Below are 26,546 nucleotides of genomic sequence, written 5' to 3'. Positions count from 1 at the left end.
GCACTTACGGAGTCGCCACCTGTCGGAAGCGCTTCCCTTGTTCTCTTGCGCAGTATGAGGGATAACGCGGCGCGCCCCTCATAGGTTTGTCTTTCGGTGCTCAATAAGAACACCACGCGGGCGCCCTCCTGGCCATTTCTGCAAGTACTTTCCAAACGAGAGAAGTTTCTCACTGCCTAATAATAACCCTAGGAATAGTTTACAGGCGCTAGCTCTTTACCGAATATGTACAGCGAACACCCATTGCGCGCGCTCGCCGCGATGGAGTCCCCCGACACAGCTTCTTGCGTGAAACCTGGCAACCACTGAGAGGAGACTAGGCGTGAGTATAACCAAATGGAGCCTAACAGAATAAAGCCTCAACGCAGCGACCGCACGGGTTCGCAGCGACCGACTGCGCGTCTGCATGCGAGCGCCTTTTCGCACCGTGCCGTGAGCTTTAGGCAGCAGCATATGAATATTTGACAATACACAAGCAACCATTGTTGCATGGACGCTATCAGAGCTGTTAAAAAAAAGTTGTCGCAGTTTCACCCGAAAGGCGAAGCATCAATTGCGATAGCAACTTAGTAGAGAGCTATACGGAGTAAGGATAGTAGTTTTATCCGCTGTACAAACTTGGACATGCAGCAGCACCGGCAACACACAGCACTGTTGTCGACGCCGTCGGCGTTTTGCCCGCGTTCGCACAAAATGCGTGCGGCGTTGGTGACTGTTGCCGGAGCCTCTGATATAAATAGGCACTTGGTGCCGCAGCTAAACGTCGCCTCCATTCCCTGCCCCCCCCCCCCCCCCCCCATGGCCTTTCGTGCGTCAGAAGAAAGCGCGTTTGCTCTACATATATGGTGATTGTAAAGGAGGAAAGAGACGCCTACTTCTGCAGCCCTTACTGGAGCACGGCACAGAACGCGCGTTTGTTCTCCGCCGTGCGTTCACTCTCCGTGAAAGCGCGCGTCCTTCGCGCCCTTTCACTCGCACATGCAGCGTTCGGCGGCGCGCGGCGACGATTTCATCTCCATTGACGTCATACGCAACCTCACGGCGACGGCGACGGCAACGGCGACGGCGACGCCGACGGCAGAAATCTGCTTTGGAGTGTCCATATAATTGCTATCGCAATAAAATTAGCGTAGCTCTCACTGGAGGCGCAATGCTACAGAGACAGGGGAGCTGATGGGTACCTAGCTAGTCCTGGCTTTGGGCTAGGCTAAGCACTGCCAAGTCATCCCCAGCATTTCCCGGAATTTATTCATTATTTGTCGATTATCGATTAGCGATTGATAGGCTATCGCTAGGTATTGGCTACGTATTTGGCCTAGGCTAACTACTAATAAATCATCCCCAGCATTTCCAGGAATTTATTTATTTATTTATTTATTTATTTATTTATTTTATTATACCTCAAGGGTCCCGTTAGGGACATTACATGAGGGGTGGGTACAGGGGATAGAACATAATTTCAGTAAAAATTGGTGAATACAGGTCCAATAAATACAAATCAGTTAGCGAATACAAGGCAGGAATAAATAAAATATTAATGATGCGCAGCAGTGTACACGATAATCCTATGGGTTAGCGTCGATGTGTGCGATTTCTTCGACGGCGGATTTGAATGCTGCATGGTCGGTGATCGTAGCGATATGGCCGGGAAGGCGATTCCAGTCACGCGCAGTACGAATAAAGAATGATTGGTGAAATGTTGTGGTGTGGGCACGTGGATTGATTATTTGTTGATTATCGATCAGCCATTGATTGGCTATCGATTGGCTATCGCAAGATATTGGCCACTTATTTGGGCTAGGCTAAGCACTACCAAGTCATCCCCAGCATATTCCAGAATTTGTTGATTATTGATCGATTACTGATTAGCTATTGATTCGCTATCACAAGGCATTGGCCACGTATTCGGGCTAGGCTAAGCAATACCAAGTCGTCCCTAGCATTTTTGGAATTTAATAATTATTGGTCGATTATCGATTAGCTATTGATTCGCTATTGCAAGGTCATCATCATTAGCTTATATTTATGCCCCGTGCGGGACGAAGACCTCTCCCTGTGATCTCCAATTACCCGTCTTGCGCTACCTGATTCCAACTTGCGCCTGCAAATTTCCGAACTTCGTCAGCCCACCTAGTTTTCTGCCGTCCTCGACTGCGTTTCCCTTCTCTTGGTATCGATTCTGTAACTTTAATGGTGCACCGGTTATCCATCCTACGCATTACATGGCCTGCTGAGCTCCATTTTTTCCTCTTAATGTCAACTAGAATATCGGCTATCCCCTTTTGCTCTCGGTTCCACACCGCTCTCTTCCTGTCTTTTAAGGTTAGGCGTAGCATTTTTCGTTCCATCGCTCTTTGTACATTCCTTAACTTGTTCTCGAGATTCTTTGTTAACCACCAAGTATCTGCCCCATATTATAGGAGCGGTAGAATGCAATTTGTAGGCTTTTCTTTTCAACGACAGTGCTAAGCTCCCAGTCAGGATTTGGCAATGCCTGCCTCATGCACTCCAACCCAATTTTATTCTTCTGTAAATTTCTCTATCATGATCAGGGTCCCATGTGAGTAATGGACCTAGATAAACGTACTCCTTTATAGACTCTAGAGGCTGACTGGCGATCATGAATTCTTGTTCCCTTGCCAGGCTATTGAACATTACCTTTGTTTTCTGCATACTAATCTTCAACCCCACGCTTACACTTTCTCGATTAAGGTCCTCAATCATTTGCTGTAATTTGTCCCCATTGTTGCTGAATAGAACAATGTCATCTGTAAACCTGTATCACAGGGTATTGGCCACGTATTCGGGCTAGGCTAAGCACTACCATGTCATCCCGAGCATTTCCCAGAATTTACTGATTATTGATCGATTAGATATTGATTAGCTATCGATGATTGAGTAAGCTTAAGTAGTCCCAACCATGCTTACTAGACTTAGCCAGGCTCAGCTTCGTAGTTCACAGGGGTATGTGCCATTGCGCTTGGACCCTTTATGCACTACCGCCAGGATCGGCATACATTTTACGTTGACGCGCCACGGACTTACGGCCGGCTTAAACGACTCCGCTGTTAATAAATTCATTATAACTAGCGACTTCGACGCTATACGGCGGCTCGTGATTTTTCATCGCGACGATTCTATCATTTTTACAGCGAAGCTGTTAAAGGTTCACTCTTCGATGGTCCCTTCCAGCAATAGAAAAAAATGCCAGGCCTGCGCGGCACACGCAGCACAGTCACAGCGTAAGCTAGACGAGCGTTTCGACAGTACTACCTAGTAGTTTGAGTGAATGCGTCAGGAACGCGCATGGGACGCCGTCGCGCGTGCAAGCTGACGCGTTCCATCGCCGATGGCTAGTGCCGTTTGGCCCAGCCAAGCGGCCGACAATGCAACTACGGCTGTCATATTCGCTCCCTTTGCAACGCGCCTACAGTGTGCTAGTACACTGTAAACGCGCCCAATCTAGCGCAATCAACGTGATCCCGAATGTCCTTCGGTATGTTAGCGCTATCTAGTTAAGGCGGCAGCAAAATTTACAGTGTCTGAAGAGTTGCGTTTGCCGGCGCCTTAACTAGATGGAGCCACCATACCGGCGGAGGCTCGGGACCGCGTTGTTGGCGTTCCGCGTCTGAATCGCATCTCGTCGTCTGCGCCTGCGCGCCTGCATAGGGCGCGTTTATAGTAGATTTTCCCACTCTCCAATAGCAAGCGCTTGCTTGGCTCAGTGGTGGAGAATCTGCCTCCCACGCAGTGGGCCTGGGCTTGATCCCGGCGGAGAGCGGGTATATTTCTTCGCATGCGATAGCGGCTACGGGTCGGCGGCCGCGGCATCATCGCGACACGAAACGCGTAATGGAATGAGCCCATAACAGCTTACGCGGTAAAACTCTCATGGGACGTATGCTGTTTGTGCGAGCGACGCGCGCTTTCACGGGGGGCGAAAGCACGGCGGAGAGCAAACGCGACTTCCCAGTGGAAATGCAGCGGTGGGTGAGGAGGGCATCGAGGCACCCTAGTTTGTGCGTGTGCCTGCCCGCTCTCCCACTGCGGTGCATGCGCACAGCCCTGTCGGCCTCTGCCAGCGCTTCTTCCTCTTCACAACCCCAATCTCTCTGCCGCCGACTCTCTCTGGGCTCTCGACTGCCTGTTCCCTAACAGTATCCACAACGGCGTTTAGCCGTTCCTTCACGTATATATAGCCCGCGTTTGACAGCGGCTGTGTTCGGTGACACAAACAACGCGCACAAATGTTGTCGACGGCGGCGGTGATTTGCCTGCGTTATCACCGAACTCGCGCGGCGTTGGTGACGTGGTTAGGAAGAACGTGCCAACCTTTTCCGTACACCCTATGGTGGTGTATCGTTAACGACTATAAGGTCATGGTCCCTGTGGTCACTAAATAAATGAAAACCACTGGATCATATATATTTCTAATTCATTAATAGTTCAAATAACCAATTACACCATTACATCTTAATAATCATAATAGTAAATACATAATTCCCACCATAGTTGGTCAGGCTACTCAGTCAGCGTAAGAGACGATCGAGTGACGACAATGTCATTACGGGAGTCGGAGCACGAAGCTTGAATTACGACGACGCAAGCAACACGAGAGCACAACGACCATCAGGAGCATCACGACCTAGTGGTCCAAGCAAGTAGACTACTTAGACCCGTGGGTTGGCCTAAGAGGCTAAGTAGATAAATATATAGTCTAAAATATCTAAAGTAGGCAAACGATGCTAATCGTATTTATACATTAACCTGACCGAACACATCTAGCGACACGTTCTATGTTCGTTCGCTGTCCCCAGAAGTGATGAATTTGCTTAAACGGTGCGCTGGGTTTTGTCTCTAGTAATATTTTCACAGAGTGGCGGTTGACGTCGAATGAGATTTTGTGTTCACCTTCAGACTATGGGTGCAAATTCAGTATTGTTGAACATGAGTAACCATGTTTTCTTAGCAGAAAAACGCACTTGGTCCAGGTTAGGCCCGCAAATCTCGTCTGAGGAGATATCAACAAAAATTCGTTATGTTGTTATTATGGTGAAAGCCAATTACGTGACTTATATACAGGTTAAATACTGCGCTGCAAAATGATGTTGTACTGAAACAGTGTGCGCTGAATAAATTTATCTTTAAGCCACGAAAAACGGCAGCGACGCCTACGCATTCGCGTGACCATGGCGTGAACGAAACCAGCCGATACGTGGTATACTGCTTTCTACAGATCATATATACTAATATGTACCGGCTGCGTTCTATATGTTCTTAAAATATATTACAAATGGTAACTTGTTTAATCCTTAAGCCTGCTAACGTTCACCACTCGATAGTGTTCAGTGAAATCGCAGCAACCGGAGCCCATTCTAACGGCACACCTTAAAAAATAAAAAAGCATTTTGTAAGCACGATTCGAGACATGTTTCTTTCACCGCAGGGCGCCACTAACCACAACTTACAGCCTCCGTGAGTGCAGGGCGTGGTTTATTCATCATGCTGACAGAACCCATGTGCTCACAGGCAGTTTACGCCGCCCACTTGTAGCTATAGAATGGTGAAACGCCATGATGAAGTCGCCGCAGTTAGCAAGAACTGGACACATTCCCTTCAATCGTTTTAACCTAGAATCTGAGCGACCGTGTTCACATGGCTTTGCTAGTTAAAAACGCTGAAAGGACAGAAAAACAGTCCGCAGAAGCACAGCTGCTTCTTTGTTGACCTGGATGCTGCAGCAAGTTATGGTACCTAGCGTATACCTTAACTTACTGCGGGGAGAAACTTATCCAGGCATCTGTTTGATCCCATCCTCTAATGTAGCCTACCGTACCATCTCTGTGCATTTATTAAACAACAGCAACAAAAGTACCTTGGCATGTAAACAATAAAATATACAGTGCGCTAATAGTCCCACTGATGTCCTTCTTTTTCTTTTTGGAATTTTGAACCATCGATGGAACTACAATAGAAGCGTGGCAGGGACGCTGATGTCTTCTCCTGGATACACGGTGAAGAATGTGATACACGTGGATGCCATTGACGGTATGTTTGGTAATACAATGCTTAGCTGGTCTTCTATAGCACTACTTCAAGAGCCTTACTCGACCACGTCCACTGCGCTCACTTAACGCTCATGTAGTGAACTTCGTAGCTGCGCAATGAGCACGCTGCTCAGTACGACGCTCCGCTCCAATGAGCACGACCCACAAGGGCCTGCTCCGTGCGCCGAATAACCCCATACTCATGCTGAACTAGACGAGCGATCTACCGTATTTTTACGAATGTAACGACAGTTATTTTTTATCTTTATTTCCATCCTTACAACGTAGTCTTGTTATATTGAGGTTCGTAACAGGAATACAAAGCGAAAATTTTTCATTTTTCTTTTAATTTCTCTTGTGCTTCGAACTGCAGATCGATACCGCGTAGGGAGCCCTGCTCCTCCTGCCACCGACGCCCGTTCTAAGGTACCCGTGCCAATGAGAATTTCGGGACGGCTCTCTTCTCCAGATTTAGATCACAACCTTGAGAAAGACAATGACCGCAGTTGGCACGCTCGTCCTGGAGCTATCTTCGAAGTCGCGCCGTGGATCACTGCGGATTCCATGAAAAGCAATGTTTTTGTGTCGTGGGCACTTCTGAAGCGCTGCCTGTCCGATAAACTTGCTGGTTGTCCCAGTAGCGAAGACATCAGCACTGGTCCTTTTACTATATGTTGCGACGGCAGTTCGCGGTTATGATGAATAAAGCGTTGTGGTCATCCGATATAATGCATCGCTACCTGTTTCTTTGCGATATCGCTTTGCGTTGTAATCGTAACATTTGTTTCTTTTCTTCTGGAAGACCGATAGACATAGAGAGAGAAGGGAGGCCGGGAAGGCAGGGAGGTTAACTAGAATTAGTCCAGTTCGCTATCCTACACGTGGGGAGAGCAAGGGGCAGTGAAAGAAAGCGATAAAATGTATTTAGTATAAAGAATGTGTATTGATTTCAACCGTACATTCACCTAGCGGGTTCGTTTCATTTTGAAAGCAACACGTCAGTAGAACTAGGACGCTCAACCAACAAGCATATTTACCTCGAAACAACAAAAAGAGCAGCTTACTTTTGTATTATTTTATTGACAAAATACTGCGGACAAGAAGTTCAAGCAGGGTGAGCAGAATACACAAGATTATTTACACAAATGAACAGGATGAAACAACTTTGTAACACGCTTTTCACAAAATTTCTTTGGTCATAAGATACACGATTAAGAAAATTTAAACAGCTTCCTTATATTGCAACTCTAATATGAAATAACAACATTAATTGCACAAATGGTATACAGGTCACGGGTGCTGGGGAAATACATCAGTTAGTTTATTCCAGTCAGCTATTGTTTGTGTAAAAAAAGAGTACCGAAAAGTGTCAGTCCTTGCGAAAACTGGTGTTAGAGAATGAGAGTAATGGTGTCGAGTGGGTCTGCTTACCAAGGGCGATACGTATGTTACGGTGTCTAAGGCTAGCCTACGATTCATTAAGATTAAACGAAACTCTAGTCCACGTTTCTTGACAACATCCAGCTTGTATCTTCTGTTTCAGTCCCTGGCATAAGCTTCAACCTAACCTCTGTCTACACAGACTGCAGCAAGTGCAAAGTGCTCCTTCACAGTTACATTGATGGAGGTACCGTAACAATTTACACTTTTTATGCTATGCTTAACTTTCTCCACCATAACCAGAAAAGCAAGAACTATTTCTAGATTATGAAGCTATGTGAGTCTAGTCGGCGTTCAGTCAACTATCAGCCACAAGACATAAGAGTAATGAATAATGGTATAATATTAAGATTGCTCAGATTTAGATGATCAAAATAAATTTTCATAATCTTTACATTGGCAAGCGGGGCACACATTCGAGTCGCTTAGACAGTTAATTTGTGTGTATTTTGCTACCAGTCAGTCATTTTGATTGCCGGCAGATATCAAATGTGTGTTCTTTACAAGCAGTCGCCTATTTGTTCTAGCTCATGTTGCGTACGTGTTCTACATGTTGTAATCTCGGATAACGCAAAACGGTGTCTTGACAACCTGCAGAGAAAAAGGAATAAATGTAGCTGTACAATTTACAACTCGTGTTTGAACAACGTAAGCTTCCCCTAATATTATTCATTGTCTTCGTGCCCTCTTATCTTGGTAAAACATATAGACAATCTTTGTAAACAATGAACCAAAATGCATGAAATCCATGTGCTGCAGTTGTACGTGAGTCTAATTGGCTATATTTTAGGTTTATTTTAGTGGTGATTAAGCTTTTTTTTTCTCGTGTGCGCTTTGCGTTGTCACGTGTATACAGGATGTCCCAGCTATCATGCATCGATTGTTCTAGGAGTATTCTACGCGAAAGTTGGCAAAATTTTGAATTGTGATCCAGATTAGAGCACTGCACGGGCTCGGGCTTACCGAAAGCCCGAGCCCGGCCCGGCCCGTGGGCCGGGCCGGGCCGGGTAGAACAGTTTTTTCACGCGCTCGGGCTGGGCTCGGGCACGGCGTGTGCTTTTTGACCCGGGCCCGGGCTGGGCTCGGGTTTTTTGACGCGGGCCCGAGCCGGGCTCGGGCTTTCTGGTGGTGTGCATGTAACGTGCAGCGAGTTATTCTCAGGCGTCTCAACTCTGAAAAACATTATTTTTCGGTCTCGGGCCGGGCTCGGGCCTAAGGTAAAGGGGTGGCGGGCCTGGCCGGGCGGGTAACGTAGATTATTTCCGGGCCCGGTCCGGGCCCGGGTCTCGCCATAAAAGTTTTGTTCGGGCTCGGGCGGGCCGCCCAACATAAAAACGGGCCCGGGCCGGGCCCGGGCTGAAAAAATTGGCCCGTGCAGTGCTCTAATCCAGATAGACATGTTTCAGTAAACTGCGACGATTGTGTGGGCGAAGCACTGCTTAAGAGTTGTTCCGTCTACAGAAATACGGATAAGGATACGCAGGTAAATTGTCGGAGCAAACTTGATTGCAAAAGTGGGTGCTAACTGCGTCAGCGCCCCGTCGATTACTCTGAGCGGGAGAGAAAGTGCCTATCTGGAAAATGCTGGTTTACACGTGCGATTATTTCTACTTTGTATTCGTTTTGTCGATATAAGTACCATGCCCTTCTGAAATAAAAATCAGTGGATAACTATAGCGCATGTCCTGTCGCCCCTGTTGTCCACGCCAATTCAGCGCTTTCAACTCAATTACTACAACGAACCAAAATCTGTACAACGCCCAAAAATCTGTACTCCATAGCCCAAGTTGCCTAATATCTTCGGAAACTAGGTACGTGCTCGTGTTCATGATGCCTTTGTGTTTGTTGCATCATCGTCATTTCAACTTTGTCATCCGACTCACGTCATGCTGTAGTTGCCACGCCATCATCGTTACACAGTCGTGGTCATACCGTCTTCAACACGATGTCGTTTTACGATAGTCATCACTTCACTAACGTCATCCCATATCGCCATGCCGTCGCCGTCAATCTGCATTCGTCGTTCCGTCGACTTCATTCCTTATTCTTTGTTCCATTGTAACCCTTCTGTCGTCATTCAATGGTAATTATGCTGCCGTTGTCAAGCCGTCAGTATCATGCGGCCGTGATCATTGCATCTTCTTCATTCCATCATCGTGATTGGTTTTGTCGTCATACCGTAGTCGTCACGCCATCATCTTCATACACTCGTCGTCATCCCATGTCGTCGTTGGCATGCTTCGTCGTCATATCGCATTTGTCTTTACATAATTGTCCTATCTGCTTCGTCTTTGCACCGTCGCCACTGCATCGGCATCATAGAGTCGCCATCATCCCACCATGCTCATGGGTAATCTTGGCGAACGAGTTGCCCCGCAAAGTGGAACGATGCCGGAGCACGTCCCATATAGCAAGAGAAAGGGAACCCGCAGGATGACCTGCTACAGGTGCTAAATAAACGTAACTTCAGAAATAGGGTGTTTTGCTACGTAGATCGATTGCTAATGACATTACTGTCGACAGTCATCGTGAGATAAGTTCTGCCGTAATTTCTTACACGCGTAATGGTAATACTGACGCCTTCGGTGCTTCGGCTATATGACACATACCCCGCTATTGACCCACATTGCTATGATACTCGCTTGCCAAGGTCACCCGTGAGCATGTAGGCATGAAGATGACTGTATGACGCCAATGCAGTGACGATTTAATGACGAAGAAATGATGATATCGATGGAACGACAAAGCTGTGTAACGAAGATGGTATGGCGATAATGAGATGCCGATTCTTGAATTATGACGATGATATCACAATGGCGGTCGAATCGCAATTTAACGACGAGAGCATGGTTACGATAGAATGATGAACAAGTAATGATGTCGATGGATGGATGAAGGTGGTATGACCACGGCGGCATGACGAGAGTCGGATGTCGAAATTATAATGATGACGATGGAACGCCTGTGATGGCGTCCCAAACATGATATGAGAAGGAATGCATGCCGACGACTGCATGAAGACGATGGAGAGACGATGATGGCACGACAACGACATGAGAACAACGGGATGACGACTAGTGTCTGATGGCAACGGTGTAGCGATGACTGTATCACTAAACCTTTATGACGACGATGGCTTGTCCACGATGGCAGGAAGAGAGTGGGATGACGAAGCTGCAGTGACGATGATCGCAAGACCGCGACAGCGTTACGACGAAGGTCTGACAATGGAGGCATTATAGCGGCTGTCTGACAATGACGCCAACACAAGGGCGGCATAATCGCGTTTGAATGATGGCAGTATGATTGCAATACAATGGCGAAGAAAGATTAACGTCGACGGAAGGACAGAGGCGGCATGACGAGAATGGGATGACATTATGAAGTGTGAATAAACGACAGCGTGATAACGACGGCATGGCGACGACTATGCGACGACGATAGTGTGATAACGACGGAATGACGAGAGTTGGATGACAAAGCTAGAATGCCGACGATGCAATGACCACGATGGCATCACGACACCGAAAACATACCTAGTGGCCGGAGTAGAAAGCGTGCCATAGAAGGCGTGACGAAGTCAGATCACGAAGCTGGAATGACAACCATTGAGCCACCATGATGACATCAGTATGGCGGTGTGACAACGAATGCATGACGACTGTAAGACGATGACGCCATGACGAGGGTCGGATGACAAGTTTGGAATGACTGCGATAAAACGGGCAAGATAGCATGACGGCCACGAGCCCATACCCAGTGCCCCAAGTTATCAGACAACTTGAGCACTGTGTAGGGGTAGAAGGCGCGAGGATGACGGCATGACAAAAGGAAGAATACAAAATTTGAGTAACGACGACTGAACGACCACCATGGCATCACTATAAGGAGCACCAAGTCGTACCTAGTGACCCAAGCAAGTCGACAACTTGGGAACTGGGTCAGCGTAAGACGCTAGATAGATACGTAGATTGATTGATAGATAGATAGACAGTAGATAGATAGGCTCAAAACAGCCGAAGTAGGCAAACAATCCCATTTGCATTAAAATATAATAAACGAGGGTAGGGCACTACAATTATTGTAAATTTTGTTCACTGGTAATGAAGAATTAGAGGAGGCTAAATAAGCGACTTGTTGCTGTTTACTTAAAACTACTGTCTTTATCAGTGTAACTAACCCTTACTAACAGTTGACGGGCGGAGACAACGGAATGAAGTGATGAGATAAGAAAATTGCAAATAAATCATTGCTTGGCTCGCACAAGACAACATCATTGGAGATATAATGCAGAATCCTTACTATAGCAGATGAGTATGTTCGCTGTAATTGTGATAAAAATACTTGCGATAATACCGTTGGAGAACACTTGGGAGACAGACTTAGAAAAATGGGAAATTTTCTTGACCATCCACTAACGCACACCATTTCACCCCTCAGGATGCAGCTTATGGCAGCCCGAGAGTGCTCTCGGCCAAGATGTGAACTGCTGCCATTTCATCTACGACCTGGTGTGCGGACCGAAGTATTCACTTTGCGAAGAAGTTTAAATAAAGAGCAGTGGTTCTATACTGTAATGCTATATTGTTATTCAGAAAGTCACTCCTTATTGGAAATGGCATCCAGTCTGAAAGGCTCAGGTCATAACCGATGTCTGTGGGCAGTTCATAAACTTTAAACCAGTCATTATGGTTCTTTTCACGCCTGCCTCCTTGGTGGCCAGTGCTGAAAACACGCTACGATACGGCGTCCGATCCGACGGGTGGTCTTTTATTCCGGCATGATGCATGCAAAGATTAGGTATACAAGGGACGTGCTTTTGACAGAGCCAGTGGCGCGTAAGCTCTGCACAGATCTAGCCCCCTGACTTGTACACTCGGAAGACTTCATATCCTCGCCGAGATGTACAAAACAAACAAACAAATGAGTTATTGTGTGTTGTTCAGTGGCGCAAGGGCCAGGTATGGCCAAAGAGCGCCATGTCAGTGTTTGTGAATTTGAAATGGAGCGATGAATTCTGAGAAGTACATGAGGTGTGGCTGTAAAGGGGCTAAAATAGCCGCTGTACTGAACGAATGAATGAACGTCTGTTGTTTAGTGGTGCAAGGGCCAGGTGTTTGTGAGTTTGCCATGCAAGTGCTTGTGAGTTTGCCACTGCCACGGCGGCAACAGTTTTGCTGGAGCCATAGGCCACTGTTCAAGCACTGGAACACCCATTTCCTCACTAAGATTCCTCACACGCCAAGAGAACGGCTTTCTCGCCGCCGGTCGATTATGGAAGAGTGTGGCAGTTGTCATATCGTTTATAGCTGAATACAAAGCATGTTAAATTTTCGTGCGTTCTCTCAGAAAGTATGTAAAACTTGCATACGACCGCTGGACATGAAGTGACCACTGATTGGTCTCTACAAAGAGGTTCTGGATCAGACTTGGTCGGAAAGCACCGGTCGCAAGGCGGATACCGAGATGGTGAACGAGGTTCGGTATTTTTAATGCACTTGGCGTTGCGAAATTATAAATTATAGCTCCGTATTAAAGGCGTTAGCTGACAAGACTTTTATACAAGTTAAGCAGACACTTTCGATTACTATCCCAAGTCATACGCGACAGAAGCTTTAAAAGGTTATTGTCTTCAGGCATTTTGCCCTCAGATACTTAAGATGAGGAATAAAGGTCAGCTTGGAATTTAAAATGATTCCTAGAAACTTATGCTCACAGCTCACGGAGAGCGCATCTCGTTTGATCTCAATACTTGGGACTGGCGTTACTCCTCTCTTGTTTGTAAAGAGTATGCAAGTGCTCTTCTGGGAGTTCACTTTAAAACTGCTTTCATCTGCCCATTTGTACAATCTGTTTATTCGAAGCTGGACATGTCGTTCGCAGATGGCAATATTACATGACTTGAAGCCTATGTGCACATCTTCGACATAAACAGAATAAAACATTGTGCGTGGGATGACTGTATGCAGGGAATTCATTTTGAAGCGAAAACTTTATTACGCTACCTCCAGGCAGCCGTCGGCGACTCAACAGTTTGCATCTTGAGAGCGATAGGTCAAACCACAAGAGATCATTAAGGCGCGTTTATAGGCAGACGTTATCGTTGCTCACACTTTGTCTTGCATTATTTACAAACTTATTCCTCGGATGTTTGAGTATGAAAGCCCACAAACAAATATCATTAAACAAAATGCCGGCAGCAAATGCCTTTTATGTTAAATATTCTCAAACTAAATATTAAAAGTCCGAAACAAAAAATTGACAGTCACTTATGCATACGCGAAAGAGGGCGAAGGCGAAAGCCTGCGCGCTCAAGTGACATTCATTAAATTACTTGGCATTCTCATTCGAATGCATTGTTACTTTGGAAGCCAAAGCTGCATTACGCTACCTTGGGCAGCCGTTGGCGACTCAACAGTTTTCATCTTGAGAGCTACAGGTCAAACCACAAGAGGGCATCAAGGCGCGTTTATAGTCCGACGTTATTGGCGCGCGGGTGAGCTTCATTAGATGCCGGGGCGTCGGTGCATTGGCCGCGCGTCCGGTTAAGTTAGCGGCGCCAGTACGTCGAACCATCGGTCGAACTATAGCAGCTGTTGGTCTCGCCAACGTGACACAACGTGTGCGTGCGCTGTCACGCTACGTCGAACTATATTTAGGCCTTTACAGAGCCCTGAAAGGAGGCATAGCCGCCGTTGCCCGAGTTGGGCTCGGATGCGAGTTGCAACCAAGTCTCACTACTTTAATGATCACCGCAGTGCCTTCATAGGCATAAAAAATAATTAATAAACACTGTATTCATCGCAAACATGGCTGTATATCATTGCGAACCCACACCTCGGACACAGCTCGACAATGGGCCTAGCCAGGGCAGTGAAGCTTTCGCTATCAACCAGGGTTAACCAAAGCTAAGCCACACCAATTTTTTTACAATAAATAATGTGCAGCTACGCACACCCCTCTGCAGCACAGCAGTTTCTTGGCTGAAAGGCCTAGATAAAGCTCCGTCCACTCTTACGCGAAATGTGCGATTGAATAGGTAACTTGCAATTGTGTTTAGAATGTTGCCACGGACACCAATCATCAAAAGATATCGGAGAATTCCGAAGCGCTATGTGGTGTCGCAAGCTTTCCCTAGGTCTATAAATATTGACACACAGAACTGCTTATGTTCCTCAGACACACAGAACTGCTTATATTCCTCAATGTGGATAAGGTGGTCTGTTGTAGACATAAGTTCTCGAAAACCACACTGGAAGGTGCACAGTATTTTCTTATTTTCTATGAACCAGATTTAGTGCCGGTTTATCTTTTTTTTTCGAACAGCTTGCAGAGACAACTTAGCGCTATTGGCCTGTAGCTGCTGGCTAGGGACGGGTCCTTGCCTTGTTTAAGCACGGGGAGGACTATAGGTTGCTTCCACGAGGACAGGATATACCCAGCCACCCACATAGTGTTGAAAATAATACAGAAGTGTCTTCAGGGTTTCAGGATGCAGGTATTTAATCATTTCATACATGACACAGTCGCCGCCTGGCGCCGAGTTCTTGCACCAAGTGAGAGAAGCTTTACGTTCAACTAAGCTGAATTGGCGGTTGTAATCTTCAATTTGTGCACATTTTAGATCAAGCGGCTTTCGCTCTGCGTGCTGTTTGAACCTTAGAAATGTTTGTCTGTAGCGGGACGCACTAGAGTTATATTCAATGTGTTCAGCCAAACAACCTGCCTGATCTTCCAGTCTCTCCCCTTGAGGGTAGGTGGGTGTACCAACCTCCCCTCCCCCCCCCTCCCGGCCTTTTAATTGATTTACTTGATTCCCCACTTTCGTCTCACCAGTGTCAGAACTTATACCGGAGGTGTACTTCACCCAACTCTCCCTTTTAGCAGGTCGACGTGTTCTTCTACCCTGGGACTATATTTGTTTAAAACTAATCAAGTTTTCGGTGGTTGGAGAGTCGCGAAGTCGTCCGAAAGTTTTGTTTTGATTTTTCTGTGCTTTTTTGCATTCTTCATTTCACCACGGGATACGACGTTTATTCGCCACTTCGTTAGTTCGACGGGTGCATACTGTGGCAGCCTCAATTATGAAGCCATAAGTTATATGCGCTATAGCATCGTCTATAATAAAAGAGACCATATCATCCCTGCTTAAATACGTTTGTTCTTGGAAAAGTTCCCAGTTAGCTGTGTCAACCTTCCATCGCGGAGCATGTGGCGAGCATCCATCTTGTTTTGTTAAGCTTAAAATTGTGGGGAAGTGGTCACTCCCAAAAGGGTTCTTGAGAACGGACAATTCTAGGTACGGCATTAGTGTACTCGATACCATGCTTAACTCTATAGAGGAGTATGTGCTATGTGCCATGCTATAGTACGTTGGCTCTTATTAAGTTTGCAAGCTCTTGAGGACAAGAGAAAGTTTTCAATTAGGCAACCTTTCGCATCGCAACAAGAGTCTCCCCACAATGTGTTATGCGCGTTTAAATTTCCGGCAACTATGTATGGCGCCGGAATTTCATCTATGCTTTTGAAATTCGGTTTTATTAAGTTGGCATTTGGGAGGGATATATATAGAGCTGTAGTGACTAGCCTGTCAAACAACACCCCTCGGACAGCAACTTCCTCGAGGGGCGTTCGAAGTTTCAGTTCTCGACAAGCAACACCTCTGTCAACTACGATAGCAACACCGCCGGATGACAAGAAAGTGTCATCGCAGTCTTTACGAAAAATTGCATATTGTCGGAGAAATTTTGTTTCAGTATGTTTGAGGTGTGTTTCCTGTACACACAGCGCCTTCGGATTATACTTATCTTGGAGTTCTTTAAGGTCATCGAGATCGTGGAGCAGACCTCTGACATTCCACTGTAAAATTTGTGCATCCATGTTGAATGCGGTTTTTGTGCTGTGTGTTAAGAAAGAGGAGTTAATTCACAGAGCCCTTTCCGGGTGCCGTGATGCGGTCTTTTTCTTGTTTGGAACGATCGAGACACTCTCGTCGCTCTTTGGGCGCTGGCGGCGCCGTCTGGCCGGTTGTTGTGTCCAGCACCTCTTGCGAGGCGCAGGACACGAGCTCGCGCGAGCGGTTTTTTTTTACTTGAAAGCCTTGTCTCGAGACCGTTGATGCCAGCAGCCTGGAGGTCGATGGCCCCTCCTTGTGAGATGGTGGAGCAGCGCTAGCTGCACCCGCCGAGGGGGCGGATGGCGTCACCGCCGTCTCACTGTGTGTGGGCCGGAGAGACGCCGGAGGGCGTTGTGGCGCTGCCCCCTGACGCGCCACATCGCCAAAACTGACTTTAGGTAGGTATGACACCCGCCTGCAAGCCTCCTTCAACGTTATATTTTCTTTTACTTCGATTGTAGCTAGTTCTTTTTCTTCCTTCCTAGACGGGCATGACCGCGAGTATGTGGCATGCTCGGCGCCACAGTTGACGCAGTGGGAAGCGTTTTCGCACGTTTCAGAGGCATGGTCACCGGAACTACATTTAGCACATGTCTGTCGGCCTCGGCAGTTCTGGGTACTGTGGCCGAAACGCTGGCATTTGAAGCAACGAAGATGATTTGGAACATAGGGTCTGACACGTAGCTTTACATGCTTGCCTTGATTGTCTCGGGCAGGATGCTTGGGCCTAAAGTAAGTACTAGATGCTTGAATTTGATCTCCCTGCCGTCCCGTCTTAGTATGATTCGTTTAACAGTGATCACGTTTTGCCCGCACCAGCTTTTCAACAGTTCAGCTTCTGTCCATCAGGTCATCGACGGAGACAACACCACGGCCGGTGTTCATAGTTCGGTGCGGGGATATCGTCATCTGGGATCTCCTCGAATGACACTAAGTTAGGAAGCTCTTCATGCTGTTTCGCATCGAGGAGTTCCAAATGGAGGTCACCGCTAGCCATTTTCAACGCTTTGTAGCCTGCTCCAAGAGCTTCGGACAGACTTTTCGAAACGAGGAAAGGTGAAATCATTCTCACCGTCTTTTCGGGTTTATCAGAATGGATCGGGGGACGTTTTGCAATTTGTTGCCAAGAAATCAAAAAGCATCTTCGGTGCGCCCTCGTTTCTGAGGGCGATCAGGAAGTCGGGGTAACGACTACAAAGCCATAACGCTAACTATAATTTCAATAACTATGCCAGACGGCCACCACTGAGCCCACCAAGGGGACGCTGCGAAACCCGAAGGCAACGAAGACGCCAACTGTACCTAGCTACTATAACCTAATATTACAAGCCCAAGGTTGGATAAACTACACCAGGTTAAATCTTGCTTCCCGGAAGATTGGAAATAAAATGAAGTGAAGAGAAGACAGGAGAGATTTAAAGTGAGAGAGAAAGACGAAGGCTGGAGGGAGAGAGAGACAGGAAAAGGCAACTGCCGATTTCCTCCGAATGGGTAAGTGCGGAGGTGCCGTTTACGTGAAGCCGAGGTCAAAGTGGCGTGTTGCCTCCGCTGAAGGGCCGTAAAGGTCCAAACACCCGGCATCGGCTCAACCTCCAGGATCCTCTTTTCCCCGGAGACGGCTAAGCCATGCATGGTTAGTGAGGGAGGGTCCAACCCTCATGTGCTCGGGTATGTGGTGTCGCAACACACCAAAGGCCTGCTGACGCAGATGCCCCTGCGGAGTACAAAAGAAACAACTATGCAAATTGCTGCTTCGCTTTACACGGACATTGTCTATAAAATTATGACTGCGCATGCATTAAGCATAAACATGGTCGCGTCGTTCACTGACGGCTCCACTGACAGCCTTCGACAGGGCGGGCTGGCTTAGCTCGGCGGATGCCTCAGCCGACGGTTCTTGTGATACAGCGTGAGCTTGTAAGAGGGCACATACTTTGCCAACACGAATACTAGTTGTGCACTTATGTCGTGCGTAATTAATTGGAATTGGTTTACCCTACGCCGTCGATTAGAAAGGCTAACGTGCACGCCAATCGAGCGGCCTCGGTGTGTGCTGTCCCCCTGTGCAATGTCCTCGCATGGCAATTCCCGATCTCGCTAGTGGCTTGGCACTAGGCACTTTGCAGGACACGCGCACTTTCGACATAATTTCATGCAATTTGCAACCACTTCTAGACAGAACGACATTATAGCTGATTTTTATGACGGCATGAGCGGCCAGAAACAAGGCCCGCCGGCGGAACCTCAGTGGAGGGAAAACTGACGATGACGTTCACTGGCATCCCCTTAAAAACGGGGCAAGACTAATAGTCACCTAACCTGTTTGGTTTATTGAGATCTTAATACATCAATCAAATCAAGCCTCATGCCTATGGTATCTTAATTTTAACGTTCGTCCGTAAAACTTATATCACTATTGACACGTATACATGTTTATCTTTCACCGGTGGCCGCTTTCCACCGGCTAACAAATGTTAAACGTTATCGCTCGGCGCAGGACGCGCCTGTATCGGAAGTTTCTCGAACGTTATCGATGCTTCTTTCCGTTGCCTGTTTTCACCGACGCTTATGTTATCTTACTATATGGCTGACGCGAATCGTCTAGAACTTTCTGGAAAACACTGCGGGTACGAGGGATTAATCTGAAACATTCGATGACTCATGTATAAAATCCGGCACGTTTCTCCGCTGATCAGATTTTCGACGATCGCCGACTGTGTTCGCCGCTTTCGCTGTGCTTCGAGCGTATCTAGCTTGCTTTTGTGGGCACAGGTTCGCCCAATAAAGAGTCAGTTTCGTAATACACAGTTTTACGACTGTTTACTTCAGCGTACTACTACGTGACACTATATTGTACTATTACCCACGCTTGCAATGACTCCGGTTATATAAATCTCTACCCTGTTTTCCTCAATCAATACTTTAATCGTATCTCACTTATCTCGACTGCTGAAGTTAATCAGCTCAACGTTTCATTTTCTTTGAGTCTCTTACGTTTCTGAAAGTTGGACCCTCCCGACGGGTCCGCCTGGGCGAATATCTTGTCATTCCATTAAACTGAACCAACTGGTTTCCGGGCTATTCTCGCAGCAACCTCATGCTTCATCCTGTGGCGCATGTTTGCTCCGGTATGCCTTCGTCCCGAGTAAGCCTGATTTCTTTCTTGCCGTGTTTATAAATCTTCCTGGCATGTTTTGTCTCCATCCTTCGCATCCAATTTAGCAACTCTGCTTCTATAACTTTCTTTTTCATAGCTCCTGGTCGTGCATCTAGACTTTCAATCACCCTGTACTTGGTTGCCAACATTCTTGAACTCTTTCTCCATTCTGTGTGCACGCGCTTTCTTGGTACAGCTATTTGTGCACTGTGGGCGGCGATTTCTTTTCCGTCATGTTCCATAGTGCTTCTTTAAAAGTAATTTTTTTCAGTACTTCCCTGACTTCAACACAAGCCCAAGCCGTGTCACCTTGCACTGCCTGATTTGTGGTTTTACCGTTGGCCGCTCAACACACTAAGCCCACCGACGTCTGGTTAATCTCCAACTACGATAAAATGTGTGATTTAAAGCACAGAATTGTATTTGTGAACGTTAACGCTGGTACCATCACACTTTTTAATTCCTCGCACGACCTCATATTTAATATAGGCCTAAAGAGATCTATATGTTTGATTATTGCTGCGTTCCGCTTCCCTTACCTTTTTGGATTATCTTGGTGCGCGCTTTAGTAGGTATTTCCTTTGTTTATATATACACACCCTGGTATTTATAATGCTTCCCTATGCGTGTGACTTTCTTTTGAACTGATACCACGTCATTAATCGTCTGTTCAATAAATAAACTCATGTAGCTTTCCATAAACTCTAGCGCGAGGCTTTATGGGAGTAGGGTGCGCCGAAGAAGAGCGAGAATCCGATCCTTTGCGTGCCCGCACATCGCGATAAAGCTGCTTGGGAATTGCGGTACTCGCTTGAGCGGGTGCTCACAGCACATTTTTTGTGTTCTCGTACTTTTTGCTTTTATTTGTTATTGTAGTGCTACTGGTTGGGTAGCGGTGGTACTCTCGACACGATGCCTCCAAGGCGAGGCAACGGATAGACGTGATATATCACCGGTTGTGAAAACAACACTGTGAAGCATCGCCACCTTTCCTTCCATTAATCATGCAGGGATTAACCTTCAGTGAAGATTTATGATGGACTGTCGATAAATGTATTAAATTTAAATAATTTAGTGCCAAGGTGCTAAACACTCTATTAAGAGCAAGTCAAGGTGGTAGAATGACGCGTTCTGCATTGTATCATCAGTTACCATAGTTACAGGCACTGTAGTGACTTCTCGAAAGCGATGTTTCGTAGCAATAGATTTCCCTCAGAAATAAATTGAAGGCACTTGAGGTAAGCAAAACGTTCAATTTAGCCTAAGCTTAACTTTTCTGGTCTATTCCTTGCCACAATTGCACATAAATGACAAAAATAAGTCGCCTCCACAAATGCGTACGCCGTGACTTAAGGGGTTAAGGTTATCGCTCTGCGCATGACTTGCCCGCATGATTTTAAACTTACTCGAATGTTGCCGTTGATCATATCTATTGTGTATGTTCTCGCAGAACATTTATTATTGTGGGATCGAATGCCGGCCACGGCCGCCGCATTTCGATGGGGCGAAATGCGGAAAACACCCGTGCACGAGGTGCACGACAAAAAAGCCACAGGTGGACCAAATTATTCCGCAGCTTCCACTACGGCGTGCCTCATAGTCAGATGCTGGTTTTGGCACGTAAAACTCCATAATTTCATTTTTAACCTTTTATAATCAGCTTGGATGCACGACACGAAATGTGTAGTAGTTTCTGGAAGGCGCGCGGGATCCAGCGATTGTTTCGGAACTTTCAACGAGTATAATATAAAAGCCTACGCACTTGACGTACAGATCAGATTTTGACAATCGCTGACTATGTTCGCGGCTATCGTTGTACTTTGAGTGTAACTTCTTTTTGCGGGCACAGGTTTCCTCAATAAAAAGTTATTCGGGGTTTTGCTTCTGTGTCCTTCCCTGTCACTACTACGTGACAATATTGTTACGTGTTTAAATAGGACACCTCTCATTATTAGCCTGACTTGAAGAATTAGATAATAGTTGTTTTAATGCGAAAGCATTATAAGCCCCTTTACGCGAATCTCCCGCGTTGCCGTCGACGGCGTGACCGAACGATGGTACCAAAAATGGTACCAAAAATGAAATTGTTTGTGTAACAACCCAAGACGGCGTCGCATATCAGTCGAATATAAAATCATCTATAATTGCCTAAATTGAGGGGCGGAAGGCCACCAGTCCTATCAAGGAGGGATCATGTTCTTTTGCACTTTCATTTGAAATTCAATGGAGCCGTGTGTGACGGCTACTGAAGTTTTCATCAATTGGCATGTCTACAAGAACTGTATGAGCCTGCGCTCGCTGAGTGCATAATATAAGCGCTACGGTGGTTTTTTTTTTTTTTTTTTTGTAAAGGCGTGCACTACGGGCATCCATTTGTTTCTAAGTTTAGATGTTGAAGCACAAGAAATAGCTGTGATATCGCCATTGTTTTACTTATACATTTTATAAAGCGCATCATTGATCTTATTATTGCGAATATCCCTTACTTTTTTTTTTGTTGATCAGTTTCGACAGTTCAGCGAATTCTATCTGATCTCTGGAGTTTGCCACTTTCATGTTTTGTCGTTTCTTTATTAGATCCTTTTTTACTTAGGAAAACTTCTCTACTGGTTGTTTTGGTGCCACACCTCCACTTCAATTGCTGCTTCTGAGATCAGCCTTCTTATGGTTTCGTTTATTACCTCTATGTTTTCTTCACCCTCCTGTCCTAAAGCTGCAAATTTGTTTGCGAGCACCAGCCTGATTTGGTCACAGGCGAACCTAGACGCAGGCCAAGAAGAAACTAATAATAATAAAATAAAAACAGGCCAACTTAGACGCAGTAAGGGTAAAGCGCTTACTGCGTGTAGATTGACCTGTTTTTTCGTGACTAATTTTACTTTTTCTCTCTTCAAATTGAGAGAAATACTAGACCTCACTAACCTATGGTCGCTGCACTTTACCCTACATAACACTTCTACATTAGCACTATGCTGGTATTGGCAGAGAGTGCGAAACCTATATCATTTCTTGTTTCTTCATTAGAGATTTTCCGGGTCCACTTTCTGTTGCTGCGCTTCGTGAAGAAGGTATTCATTATTTGGAGCCTATTCCTTTCCGCGAATTCCACCAACATCTCTCCTCTAGTGTTTGTAGAATCGATGCCTTAGTTGCCAATTGCTTGCTCATCAGCCTGCTTTTCCCCGCTTTTGCATTGAAGTCGCCAATGACGACAGTATACTGAGTTTGCACCTTCCTCATTGCTAATTCAACATCTTCATAAAACTGGTCTATTTCTTCATCATCGTGACTGGAAGTCGGGGCGTAGGCTTGTACTACCTTAATTTTATACCTCCTATTGACCTTTAATACGACGACTACTACACTCTCATTAATGCTGTAGAATGCATCAATGTTGCCCGCTATGTCCTTATGGACTAGAAATCGTACCCCGAATTCTCTTTTATCTGGAAGACCTCTGTAGCAGATGACGTGGCCTTTAGTCAACACTGTATAAGCCTCACCAGTTCTTCTAGCCTCAATAAGGCCAATAATATCCCAGGCAATGCCTGATAATTATTCAAATAACCCTGCTAAGCTCACTCGAGAGGGTGCGCATGTTGAACGTTGCCCGGTTCAGATCCCAGTGGCGGCCTGTGCGGACCAAGAGATATTTAGCACCCTCTGCCACGTCGCACGTCTGACCACCGCCTTGGTCAGGTGCTCTGCAGCCGATGGGCACGGAGGGCCATGGGTTATTTGTAGGAGTAATGTCGGAGGTAATGACCGAATTCTGCACCACGGAGGCCAATTCCTGTTCTGGAGAGGAAGTGACTTTGTTGAAGCTTAGTGGGCTTTGCTAATTTGGTTGCACCAGGACTAGTATAGCCACACTAGCCCTCGGCAATATTTTTACAGCGAAGCTGTGAAGGGCTCACCTTAAGATCGTCGCGTCCGGCAATAGAAAAAAAGCCGCATTGGCCGTAGGCTGTATGTGCGAGTGAAAGCGGGCGAGGGCGAGCGATGCGCGCTTTCACGAAGAGCGAACGCACGGCGGAGAGCAAATGCGACTTCCCAATGGAAGGGGAGTGGTGGGCGAGGAGGGCATCGAGGCTAAACCAAGGTAATTATACCTGGTAGCGAGGCTTCCATAGAAGCCCACACATTCAAAACATGGCTGTTCATCTGCGACGCATGGGGCTTAGCGCCATCTGTGTGAGAAGGGAAAAGTTCTGGCGTAAGAAAAAATAATTTGACGTCATATCCGTTAAAAACAGAAGTGACGTCATTTTGTTCTCAAAGGCGCGAAGTTTTTTTCGAAAGCCTGCCATTAGAGCGGTATATTCAAATGCCCCGCCATTCGACTTGATGGGCGTTTCGAGCTTTTAGCAGCGGAGAGCGATGCAGGAAAAGTTCAGCCGTACGGGTGTCGAAATCGCATCGCTGCATGGAACATACTTCCTTTGGAGGCCGACGAACGTTTTGGGAGTAGAGTGCTCGTCCTTTCGTCGAACGCCAAACCCGTCGGCCAGCGCTGTCCCACGACAACAACTAAAGTAAACAACTATCTGGCGGTCGCAACTCACTACTTTTGACTTAACAGATTAAGAGACAATAAAACTACCCGCGTCACCAAATTCAGACAAACTACGACAAGCAAAGCAACACAACATGGGAGGGAGGCGTGAACTCTACGAGCGTGCCTTTCTGTCCACTTCAAGAGGTGCATTGCATTGCAAGTGATAGCGGCGTCAACGCCCGCCGCTATCGGTGGGTGCTCTTACGGTGGGCGCTGAAAAAAGATATTTATTGATAATGATTAAGTAAAATAGAGTTATTTTCTGCCATGCCTATATAAAAATGATTGAGAATTTTATTTTCCTTGAATGAATCTAACTATATCTCGATTTAATTAAAAAACGCCTTTTTCTTTCCCCATGTTGGTTCCCTCCAAACATAGTCGCGCTTTAATCGCTGCTCTCATAACCACCCTTGCTGATGTCGGTGACAATTCGTTCTGAACCGCTTTGCGCCCGAAGCTTCGCGACCATTTGGATCGACCTTGGCTAGACTGTGCCTGTGCGTGCCCGCTCTCCCACTGCGGCGCATGCGCGCAGCCCTGCCGGCCTCTGCCGTCGACCCTCTCTATGCTCAAGCCCGCCTCTCCCCTAACAGTGTCGGCAACGGCGTTTAGCCGTTCGTCACGTTGCAAGCGTTGTGACAGCCGGTTTTGTGCGGTCACACAAACAACGCGCACAGCTGTTCCCGACGGTGTTGGCGTTTTGCCCTCGTTCGCACCGAACGCACGCGGCGTTGGTGACGTGTTAATGAAGAACGTGCCAACCTTTGCCGTACACCCTATGACGGTGTACCGTAGCGACCATAAGGCCATGGTCCCTGTGGTCACTAAATAAATTAAAATCTCCGGATCGTATATATTTCTCATTCTTTAATAGTTCAAATAACCAATTACACCATCGCATCTTAATAGCCATCATTGGAAAAACATAATTCCCACCATAGCTCTGCTTCGCTGGTCTTCCATCTCCACCCCAGTGGAAGGGCTGACAGTTTTTTTTTGCTGGTGTCAGGCGCGGAGTGTAGTGGACTGGAGGAGGATTCAAACCTACGATCTTCAATTTAGAAGCCGGGTGTTCTACCTCTGCTCCACGCCACCACATAAAGACTGACTTAGGAGTAAGGATAAACGGTGAATACCTCCGCAACCTTCGGTTTGCAGATGGTATTGTCCTATTCAGCAACAATGGGACGAACTACAAGCAATGATTGAGGACCATAATCGAGAAAGTATAAGAGTGGGGTTGAAGATTATATACAGAAGGCAAAGACAATGCTCAATAGCTTGGCAAGTGGACAAGAATTCCGGATCGCCAATCAGCCTCTAGTGTCTGCAAAGGAGTACGTTTATCTAGGTCAATTACTCACAGGGGACCCGGATCATGAGAAGGACATTTACTGAAGAATATAATTGGGTTGCAGTGCATACGGCAAACATCGCCAAATCCTGACTCGGAGCTTACCACTGTCGTTGAAAAGAAAAATGAACAATCTTTGCATTCTACCGGTGCTAACATATAGGGCAGAAACTTGGAGTTTAACAAAGAAGCTCGAGAACAAGTTCAAGACCGCACAGAGAGCGATGGAACGAAAACTATTTGGCCTAACGTTAAGAGACAGGAAGAGAGCTGTGTGGATCAGAAAGCAAACGGGGATAGCCAATATTCCAGTTGACATCAAAAGGGAAAAATGGAGCTGGACAGGTCATGCAATGCGTAGCCGGGATAACCGGTGTACCATTAGAGTTACAGAACGGATACCAAGAGACGGTAAGCGCAGTCGAGGACAGCAGAAAACTAAATGGGGCAATGAATTTACGAAATTTGCAGGCGCAAGTTGGAATAGGTAGCGCAAGACAGCGCTAATTGGAGATCGCAGGGAGAGGCCTTCGTCCTGCAGTGGACATAAATATAGGATGATGATGATTATTATTTATCTGTGTTTGTTGACAAGTGTGCAAGGAACCTATTAACACATGTTGTTTACCGGTGATTTTTCTTTGCCTTGACCGTTTGTTAGCTTTATTGCTTGTGCAGTGCTATGTTACAAGTCTGCATTTACTTGGCCTACCATGAACCCTCTGAAATGATGATATTGGTCTTACTGGTATAGTATTCTACTGAAACACTGTGGCTCGACCAGATAGTCTTATTTCGATTAACCTGCATGCCAGAACTACATCCTGTGGCTTAACTAATTAGGTTGATGTAGCAGGTACTTGTCATATCTCATAAAAAGTACATCGCTTCCCCTACTGCAGCAATGATTCAATAAATGTACTACGGAGTACCCGCATAAATTTTACATATCTGCTGTATTGCCTACCATGTCTGAGTTATCCCTGTACAGGGCGTTAGGGGTTTGGTTCCGTTGAAACAGATACCTATTGCCTTACACACCATGGATGGTCAGCTATTCCTTGAGTCAACTCGATCAGGATATGGGGCCG

At 46.4% G+C, this 26,546-nt stretch overlaps 1 protein-coding gene across 2 annotated transcripts in view; it reads left to right on the top strand.

The window, feature by feature from the left end:
* The window catches only part of LOC125944474 (uncharacterized), an 80,949-nt gene that overhangs the window by 8,117 nt on the left and 46,286 nt on the right, over nucleotides 1-26,546 (top strand). The window contains exon 3 of one of the 2 annotated variants that reach the window (XM_049664985.1): nucleotides 5,975-6,048. The exons of the other annotated variant lie outside the window; for it this stretch is intronic. Within the exon in view, the coding sequence (XP_049520942.1) occupies nucleotides 5,975-6,048 (74 nt within the window). The remainder of the gene's footprint in view (nucleotides 1-5,974; nucleotides 6,049-26,546) is intronic. 2 annotated transcript variants of the gene reach the window in all.

Source organism: Dermacentor silvarum, chromosome 3 (genome assembly GCF_013339745.2).
Source record: "Dermacentor silvarum isolate Dsil-2018 chromosome 3, BIME_Dsil_1.4, whole genome shotgun sequence".
In the NCBI taxonomy this organism is placed as follows: Eukaryota; Metazoa; Arthropoda; class Arachnida; order Ixodida; family Ixodidae; genus Dermacentor; species Dermacentor silvarum.
The sequence above is the reverse complement of the archived record's forward strand: the minus strand, read 5'-3'. Positions and strand labels throughout refer to the sequence as shown.